This window comes from Sinocyclocheilus anshuiensis, unplaced genomic scaffold (assembly GCF_001515605.1).
Source record: "Sinocyclocheilus anshuiensis isolate Anshui unplaced genomic scaffold, SAMN03320099.WGS_v1.1 scaffold1075, whole genome shotgun sequence".
In the NCBI taxonomy this organism is placed as follows: domain Eukaryota; kingdom Metazoa; phylum Chordata; class Actinopteri; order Cypriniformes; family Cyprinidae; genus Sinocyclocheilus; species Sinocyclocheilus anshuiensis.
Window position 1 is genome coordinate 991,849 of NW_015544163.1, and position 10,495 is coordinate 1,002,343.

A 10,495-nucleotide genomic window follows, 5' to 3' on the forward strand; every position below is an offset into this window, starting at 1 on the left:
GATCGGAGGTGCAAGAGGAGTGATGGTCCCCAGAGGGTTGGTTCCCTGCGGGGTTTGCCATCACTGTAACCCTCAAACCACCCGCGCTACTGCTGGAAGTGTTTCTCGTCTGTCCGCCAGAACGAGCCCCAGATCGCGGCAACGGGACTCTGCCCCCTTGCGAGTAGCGGAGCCTGGTTCGCAGCTCCGAGATGGTCATCTTCCCGCAATGCGAACATGACTCATCCACGAAGGCCTCCTCAGCGTGCTTGATGCCCAGACATGTGAGGCAGCGATCGTGACCATCACGTCGGTCACCGACGTGACTCGGAGTGACCGACTGAAAGGGAACTGTGTGTATATGATATATCCTAAATATTATATTATGGCAAAGGTGCTTGCAATGTAAGAAAAATGTTCCCTTTTGTGATATAATGCAGTGTTTCACTTTGCAAAAGATGTGAGGCATTTTGCATTTTCTGTGTGCAATTCTTGGATTTGTGTATACATTTTTGAAAAAAAATAGAGGCAAAGTTTTGAAAATGCGTGTAATTATGAATATATGATATTAAGAATATATATAAAACATAATAAAAAATGTCAAAACACAACAAAATTACTAAAACTTCAACTAAAATTAAATGCAAACTATAATAGCATCTCAATGATACTATTATCATTGAAAAAACACATATACGTATATGCCCATTTACTGCTTTAATGCAAAATAAACAATGTCTAAATAGATATTTGGCAACTGGTTAACATTAATTTAATGATAACCAGCTCAAAAGTAAAGTTGTTTCAGAGGCAGAGCAAGTTATTAACATTTTAATGAACGATTTCAAAGACAAACGTTAAAAATCATTCACAACAAGAGCAGAATGATGCATTAATAAAGTAAAGCGGCTCGGTTTTTGATTTCACATCGACTTGAACAGGCTCTCAGCTCAAATCAGCGGAGAGTTTGAGGAGCAGATCGAGCGGGCAGCTTCGTCGCCTCTGAAGAGAATCTGTAAAGAAATTCAATCAGGTGGAATTAAACAGGGTGAAGATTAAGGCCAATTTGCATGAACCGCAGGGCTTCAGAGCCAAGTTGAATAAGCAAAAAATACTTAAGCAACTTATTAAACTCTTTCACCTTGAGGAAGCGCGGCGCGTGGGGGTATTAACTTCATCCTCTTATACAGTCACATCCGAATCACACGCCGCAAATCTGCCAGCAGCGTCGCACAATTAGCTCAATCAATATATGATTCAACACACTGACATCCTTTATTAGCCGAGGAAACCAAAGTGGTTATTTTGCATCAAAACAATAACGTGTGATGTCATCGGCACTCGCGCTGATATCACTGATATTCCTCAGCCGGTCATTAATCTAAATGTTATTGCTCGTGAATATGGAAGCGGGTGGATTATGTTGTTGTAGTGTTAACAATCGGCCCGTGGCGCACTGATTACGCCGCATTATGTGGGCCGCACTGATTCACTCAGGAGAGACAATGAGGAGCGGAGAAGAGGCCGCAGACGCTTGGCAGCTGCTTTCTTTCTGACAGGCTTCCTGTCTGTTAATTAGCTTTAGGAAACGTCATTATTGCGCTGTCAACAGCTCAGTCTCCCTTTAGGACACGCTTGGCAAATGAATCACAGCTAAAAGACATTAGGGGGCTTTTATTCGTGTACTTCTTTTTGGAGGTGAGTGATTGAAAAGGGAACATCCTTAAGGTCTTTGTCCGATATTTTCACGTTAAAAAATAAATACAGCCTCACGTAGTGTCAATCACGTTTACACACTGCCTCCGAAACTTTAGGCCAGTGTTAATTTTGTCAGCAAATTTTGATTTAGTTTTAGTCATAGTCTTTTGACTGAAATGCCATTTTGTTTTAGTCATATTTTATTCACCTGAATTGTTTTTAGTTTTAGTCTAGTTTTAATCGACTAAATATTATAAGATTTTAGTCGACTAAATATACAGTAAATGTAGTCGGCTAAAATCTAACTGAAATAAAAATAAATTAAAGCTAAATAGAAATATTAAAAACTAATGAATAATTGTTTTAAAACTAAATTAAAAGTAAAATAAAAAAGCGAAAATATAAAAATAAACATTAACTCAGTATAATAGTAAAATTACTAAAACTACAGATGCAATTTTTAAAATATTTCTATTTTATTTCAGCTTCACTTCAAGTAACCTTTTGTAAACTTTTGTTCAAAAAATAAATAAACAAACAAACAAACACTTGGAATTAAACAAAAATTAGACATGTTCTTTGGAAACTAACTGAAATAATTTTAAGTTAAAGTACTAAAATGACTAAACCTAAAACTGAAACAAAAATAAGTTAAAGCTAAATAGAAATATAAAAATACTAAGATATCATTTTTAAAACCTAAACTAAAGCTAAAAGAAAAAATAATGAAAATATAAAAATAAAAGATAATAAAAAAAAAATAGTGTATAAATAATATTTAAAAAAGACCCCGTAATCAACAGGATGTAGTGATAAAGTGGCCCTAAAAATATCTGGGCACTTTTGGACATTTAAGTCTAATTTAAATATATCTGAATTTCACTTATTTCACTTTAACTTATTTTGTTACTAAACCGTAGTTCATCACATTAACAATAAGCATGTTTCATAAAGTGTGACAACCAAAAAGCATCCAAAACTTTTTGTCTTAATTTTAAACAATAAAAAACATTTTGAAAATGCTCTGAAACCCTACTAGTCAAAAGTTTAGAACAATTAAGATTTTATTTTGTTTTTAAGTCTCTTCTGCTTACTAAGGCTACATTTATTTGCTCAAAAATATAGTAAAAACAGCAAAATTGTGAAATGGTATTACAATTTATAGTGTTTTCTATGTGAATATATGTTAAAATGTAATTTACAGCTGTGATCAAAGCTGAATTTTCAGCATCATTACTCCAGTCTTCAGTGTCACATGATCCTTCAGAAATCATTGTAATATGCTGATTTGCTGCTCATTTTTGATCTTTTTTTTTTGCTGTTGTGTGATTACCTTTCAGATGGCCCCTGCCGAGTGTCACAAAGCCGGAGGAGATGAAGTTGTGCATATCTTGACCACTGCGGAAGTTTTCTTTCCCATAATGCCCTGCAAAGACAAACACAGCAAGTGTTATTAATGAAAACATTCCTTTATACTTTCGCTGGCAGATTAGAGTCAACAGTTTGTTCAGAGGCAATTTTGGATCTCTTTTTATCACTCCAGAAATCAGAATCTTTTTATCAATAAATCAGAAAAAAAAAAAAAATTTCACCATGTTTTTAGGAATAAAACACAATATAAATCAGGCAGATGGGAGAAGGGTTTGAATGTTTTGGACTTGGAGTTTTGTGTATTACTTTATTTCATTTCCTGTCAGACGCCCTGTTTCATTGTATAACAGTTGCAATATATTTTACAAGTCAGCAAAACAACTCAATAGAAAGACGTGAAGTATAAATGAATGATATATGAACAAACACCTCTGTAAAAACCCTCAGAATATAAATTGGTGTATGTAAGTGCTGCTAAAATGGAGATTTTTGACAAACTGCAGGAGAAAAAAATCATTTTGAGAAATCATCCTTTATTGTAATTGAAATCAACAGACTGCAATAAAACAAATGCTTGAATATTTTATTTCAATTAGAGCGTTTTCTTCCCACTAGCCTTGAAAACATTAAACCTAAACAGAAAAAAATCCTATAAACAAAATACTATTTTTGAAATTTTTTAAAATAAGTATCTTCTGCTCACCAAGGCTGCATTTATCTGATCAAAAATACAGTAAAAACAGTCAAATTGTGAAATATCATAACTATTTAAAATACCTGTTTTCTATTTTAATATATTTAAAAATGCAATTTATTACTGTGATGCAAAGCTGAATTTTCAGCAGCAGTTTGAATTGAAGTATACATAAGCAATACACTTAAATGAGTATTTTGAATGTTTCATTTCCATTAGCCTACAACAGGTCAAGTTACAGAAGCAACATTTCCAAATTGACCAGTGTATAAATAACCATTGATTTTGCCTGTAGTGTCTTGCCTTAACTAGCCTTTATACCCCACATCCATCATATCAGGGCCTTGATTTCAGGCGTTTACTGAGAGTCATCTCAGCCAGTGAGTGATAAAAGGCACTCAGAGACGGAGGTCAAGACAAGGTGCTGCATTAAGTATTAATGGGGCAGAGGTTCTGCTCATTGACTCGAGAGGTTTTAGAGGTTACTACAACACACTCTCAACACACACATACATATACACACACTCATCTCGTATTCGAGCCCTGCTGGGTTAGAGGACACCGGGAAACTTCACCGTCTTCCTCTGGCCGTCTAATTGGACAGTAATGGTGTCCCTGACCAGAGCTGCTGACCTCAAGGTCATGAGACGGGAGGGTTGAGAGGTTTATGTGTGTCACTCTCATCTAGTGTTCATTTTGTCAGCTATTTTAACTTAAGTCTTAGTCCTGTGTCAAATGCACTTTTTTTTTGTTTTTTAGCATATTTATTCTAGTTTTAATAAATGAAAACTTAGTCACATTTTCATCATGCTGTATAATGGTTAAAAAAGATAAAAATTAATATATCAAAATTACAATCACAATGATTGTTGTCATTTGATACATTTATTCTTACATTTCATTAGAAGTATTGCACTTTCACCAATAAACATAAATCAATAGAATGTGGACTGGTACACATAGCTCTGATTGGGGGATTTGAACGTTTGATATCTGGCAACCGCAAACATGAACGCTCGCATAGTAGAGGTGTGTACCAAAGTTATTTTCGTAAACGAAAACTAAAACTAAGATGAAAACGATTGATGAAAAAACTATTTCTTAAACTGAAATAAAATAAAAATGACAAAATAATTGAAAAACTAAAATGAAACGAAACTAACAACAGTTATTGAAAAACTAACTGAAATAAAATAATAATTATCAAAAATAAATAATAGTTTTCGTAATCATTACGTTCTCACCACTTGGTGGAAAAATATATGAGCTGTGTGGCGCCGGTGTTCTGACGATCGCAGATTTTGCTACCTCCCATTAAAACAGATGGTAGCATAATTCGATAGCGAAAAGTGCTACCTATCAGATTTTGCTTCCAGCATGATATTAATAAGGTGCGAGGCTTTATTAAGATGTACACCTACCCCAACCCTAAACCTACCCTTACAGTAGGATAAATACAGTGTTGGTAGCATAATCTGATAGGTAGCATTATTTGTCAGAACACCGGCGGTTTAGGGAAATACCTGTAAATGGCGCATCGCGCACGTGAGGTTATCTGACGGAGAGACACAAAGCAGTTTAAAGCAGAGTCCTGCACGGTTCCTGTTTGGTAAATGTGCACCAGCAGTACTTAACAGAACACTCGATCCGTTATCCAACAGCAGCACTAATTTCATTCTGTACCAGACCAGAACCGTTTGACATAAAGGCCGCAAGTTGTGACCGCGCACCCGCATTAAATCTATTACATCAGGTAGGCAAATTTATTTATTTTCTCATGTAACACAAGCAATCAAACCAAAATTAGGCATTCTAAGTTGGTGCATGAAGAAAAACAGACACGCAGCGCAACGTAATAATTAACAGAAAAAAAGACGAGAATGCGCATCCTTTCTGAAAACAATACAAAACTTTAGCATAGCATCTTGTGATCACTCTGCCAGACTTTCGGACAAATGTGCAGAGCCTAAATCACATCATAAACACGCTTATAATTCTTAATAAATGAAAAGAACATATTCAAATATGAGTCTTTACTGTTAAATGCGATTGCCGTTATTATTGGATTTCATTAGTTCCAGTTATGATTTATGCGCAGTTGTTCACAGAAAAGTGAGCAAGACACGACAGTTACAATATATTATGATTGTTAAAAAAGAAAAAAATTTAGTAAAAAGGCTTGACTGCTTCATTTTGGCGTATATTTGTATACTTTTACCATTTAATCAATCTCAGCATGCATTAATTTTGTGTCGCTAGACATTTGCATCAGTCTTTCTTTGGCCTGCGCTCTGGAAGTGATCTGTTAATTCTGCTAAACTTTAATTAAAACTGAAACTAAAACTGAAACTAAACTATATAAAAACTAAATAAAAATGTGTTCACAAAATAAAAACTAAACTAAAACTAACAACAATATTAATGAAACTAATAAAAACTAAACTGAATTGTATAGCAAATTTGAAAACGATATTAAAATAAAACTAATTTAAAAATTCAAAACTATAATAACCTTGGTGTGTACAGCAGTCTGTAATATTCTGTCTAATTTTTTGACAAAAAAATAAAATAGAATAAATATGATTTTGGTAAAGTTTTAATTTTTTAAATACATCTTAGTCTCGTCTTTTATCCTCAATGATATTGCATGTTGATATAGTCGCAGTTATTGCTTAATGACCTTTAGTCAAGGGAAAAAAAGTGCGTCGAAGAAAATTTTTTGTCATAGATTGTGTTAATGAAATTAACACTACTCTCATCTTATTTAGATCACTTGTCAATCTTTTATACAGCTGAAGTGAAGTGAACCCTATAAAGCCTGTATCATATTTGATACACAAATTTCTAAGGTCTCTAAATGATATGATCAAAGCTTTGGTGAAAAACAATCTACTACATGCCTTCTGTCATCTAATTGATAGTTCATACTTTTTAGCAAGTAAAAGGCCTTTTATTATAATTGTAAAAATGATACTTCAGGTTGTGTCTTTTTGCTGTGAAACCTTTACTCATTTTTATAAAGCAAATATAAGAATCATTTTTATATTGTTAGTAATATTTTAAGATGGACACTTACCGGACTGAAGCAACTTAGCATTTACTTGACAGATAGTCATCAAGATAGATTCATCATTTTTTTTAGAAAAATCATTTTGGAATGTGAATATCAAATATGATATATCAGGCTTTTGAGGAAGGTTTGTTTGTTTATCTCTCAAACATCATTGCACTGCATTGCATTATATGTTTTGAAACTACAGAGCTTTGATCATAAAACTCAGCATTTATCATCTTACTAAGACCTATTATTGTGAGATATAGAGTGACGACTGATATTTATATCATTTTATGTAGGTAGTTTCTGTTATGATGATCTCATTGATTTACATTACAAGCTTTAAGAATTTCATCTTATTTTTGGCCAGATAAATATCAGCATTTGCATCAAACTGCATATTTTGCTCAGTTTGAGCCTCTGAATAAAACTGAGGTGTTTATTACTTCATATATTCTCCTATATTAGCCATAAAAGCCTGATGTATCAAATATGTTACTCAAGATAAAACACATATGCTAACTTTCACATTTGTCTTTTGTCTAAAGGTTTAATAAACTGTTCCAATTTCTATTTTATATGTCAAGCTTTACAGGGTCAATGTTATGATACTTTGCCATTTTCCAGTTTTAGTGAGTTTAAATAGATGAATAACTGATTCAAATGAACCACTTGAATGAACCAATTCACTAAAATGAATCAGACTTCTCAAAGCAAGTGAAAAGTGCTTCATATAACTGGAAAGTCACTCTGGAAAGTGCTTTCCAGAGGAAAACCTAAAGAAACACGCACAGACATGCTATTGCTCCATAAATCAATTGCATGCTGTGTAATTGTGTTGAGACATTTCTTGGTGAAGTTTTGAGGTGGAACAGAGATTACGGTCAATACTAACAGCAAACGAGAGAGAGAAATATACAGACAGAGAGAGAGAGAGAGATTCAGTCTCAAGAGGTGTCAAAAATGCCCTATTTTCAGGCGGTCTCTCATTTTGAGCCCTATATTCCCATTTTGTGTTATTTTTGTCACACAAAAATATGCAGTGCTTTTTATATGGTAGCCACCATATGCTTCATGAAACATCAGGATCTTTGTTTCAGTATTATAATAATGTCCATGATTGTATCTCCAAAATATCGCTAGCAGAACTCAAAAATGGATACAAATACACTGATAGTTCTCAGATTTCGACTGCAGACTTTGGTTTAAGCATGCTAGATATTTCATTCAGATATAAGGAATCACAGGTCAGTGTGGACAATTAGTTCCCAAGTGTCCCTTTCTGTATGAAATCAAAGACACGGGTGTCAAGATGACCCGGCAACAGTCGAACCAGAGATCAGATTGCATTAGGAAAACCATAGTGAGAATAGCAGATGGGACCGTTTGCCATCTTCATTTCTCTTTCTCTCTCTTTATATTTTCCTCACAGTGGCTGATCTGTTCATCAGATCAGATTTTGGTACATTGCTGCATGATGAAAGTTAATATTTAATAACTATCTTTTATTAAAACATGACCTCATTGAACCGTATTGTCTAATCAAACTGAGTAAAACTGAACGGACATGCATGCTAATGTTTAATCTGAGAGATCTGCTTCATTTTAGCTCCTGATGCGCATCAAATCTTCATGTCCTGGTTTAAAGAGCCTGAAGCAAGGTTAAAGAGGCCATCTAATTTTCTAATCTGGTTTCCTTTAATAAAGCCAGCATCAAAACATCATAATTTAGTATTTCATGACCATTTTCCAACAGACTTTTTTTTCTTGCTACTGTACCTTTAAAGGAATAGTTCACCCAAAAATTAATATTTGCTGAATACTTTGAGTGTAAACTAAACAAGCCAATGCATGCACGCAGGCATGCGATGATTGCATCCAGCTGGCGCTGATTGCAGCATGAGTATAACTAGGCAGCAAGTGCAACGCATACTCAGGTTTTTGCTGAGGAGCCGAACCGGTGACCCGGCCGCTCAGAGGTGGTACAGCAGCTGTGGCGATGGGATGTGACGTCTCCGTTCCCTCCTTCAGGGAACGAGGGTTACATACGTAACCGAGATGTTCCCTTTCAGTCGGTCACTCTCGACGTCACGTCGGTAATGACCGACAAATTGGGATCCCTACCAAAACGCCATGGATGCTGCCCCTTCCAATGTCCTGTGCGAGCCTCCTGCCCCCTTTTCGGCTTAGGCCGGGACTCGCAACAAGAAGGTCAGTCACTGTTGTCGTAGCAATACCCACTCAGTGAGATTGGATAACACTGGGAAAACATACCCGTACCACTTGGAAAAGGAACGTGGCGGAAGCCCCATCCTTCCCGAAGGAGGTTTCGGAAGCACTTACACATATGAACAACCGTTTAGGCGCATATGGAAGATTAGAGGTGATTATAACCCTCTTGGAAATGGCAGAAGTCTGCCGGGGAAACACGGGCTCTGAGGCTATACCGTGTACTTTACACATATGGGATCCACTTAGGTCTCTACATATGGAACCCTACCAGTTCTCACGGATTAATCAAGTGAGGGCCTGGTGCACTTAGCCGGGCCTGGGCCTCAGGATTACCCGGCAGTCAGCCGGCCCAAAATCTAGGCACGATTTGTCGACCGAAAATGCGTGCAGGTCCCCTACACTCTTGATGGAGGCCAATGCAGTCAGGAGCAGAGTTTTCATTGAAAGAAACTTTAGCTCGACTGACTGCAAAGGCTCAAATGGGCCCATGCCTCCCTACCGACTTCCCTTCCACGGGGTCGTGGTACGCAGCAATCGCAGCCACATAGACTTTAAGGGTGGAGGGAGACAGCCTTTGCTCCAACCCTTGCTGCAAAAAGGAAAGCACGACTCTGATCAGGCATCTTCGGGGGTCCTCTCGGTGAGAAGAACAACACTCGACGAACAGGTTCCACTTCAAGGCATAAGTGTGTCTCGTAGACAGTGCTCTTGCCAAAGTGATGGTGTCTACTACGTTGACCGAAAATGCGTGCAGGTCCCCTACCCTCTTGATGGAGGCCAGTGCAAGCAGGAGTAGAGTTTTCATTGAAAGAAACTTTAGCTCGACTGACTGCAAAGGCTCAAATGGGCCCTGCTGTAGTGTTTTGAGCACAAGAGTCAGGTCCCAAGAGTGTATAGAGGGGGGCAGGGGGGGATTTAGCCTTCTCAACCCCCTAAGGAACCTGACGACCAAGTCATGCCTCCCTACCGACTTGCCTTCCACGGGGTCGTGGTACACAGCAATAGCAGCCACATAGACTTCTAAGGGTGGAGGGAGACAGCCTTCACTCTAAACCTTGCTGCAAAAAAGGACAGCACGACTCTGATCAGGCATCTTCGGGGGTCCTCTCGGTGAGAAGAACAACACTCGACGAACAGGTTCCACTTCAAGGCATAAGTGTGTCTCGTAGACAGTGCTCTTGCCAAAGTGATGGTGTCTACTACTTCTTGGGGTAGGCCACCTAGAACCTCCACGCCCCGTCCAGGGACCAGATGTGAAGTTTCCAGAGGTCTGGACGCGGGTGCCAAAGGGTGCCCCATCTCTGAGTCAGTAGATCCTTCCTCAGAGGAATTGCGTCCGTGCCGAGTGTTCCCTCGGTCAGGGAGTAGAACAACTGGCAGTGAGAGGTTTCTGGAGAGGCAAACAGGTCTACCTGAGCGGCTCCAAAACGTCTCCAAATCAGCTGGACCATCTGGGGATGGAGTCT

General features: G+C 37.4%; 1 protein-coding gene across 1 annotated transcript in view; it reads right to left on the bottom strand.

Moving 5' to 3' along the window:
* LOC107695697 (protein shisa-6 homolog) overlaps positions 1-10,495 on the bottom strand; it is a 120,336-nt gene that overhangs the window by 79,969 nt on the left and 29,872 nt on the right. The window contains exon 4 of the mRNA XM_016495708.1: positions 3,011-3,103. Within this exon, the coding sequence (XP_016351194.1) occupies positions 3,011-3,103 (93 nt within the window). The remainder of the gene's footprint in view (positions 1-3,010; positions 3,104-10,495) is intronic.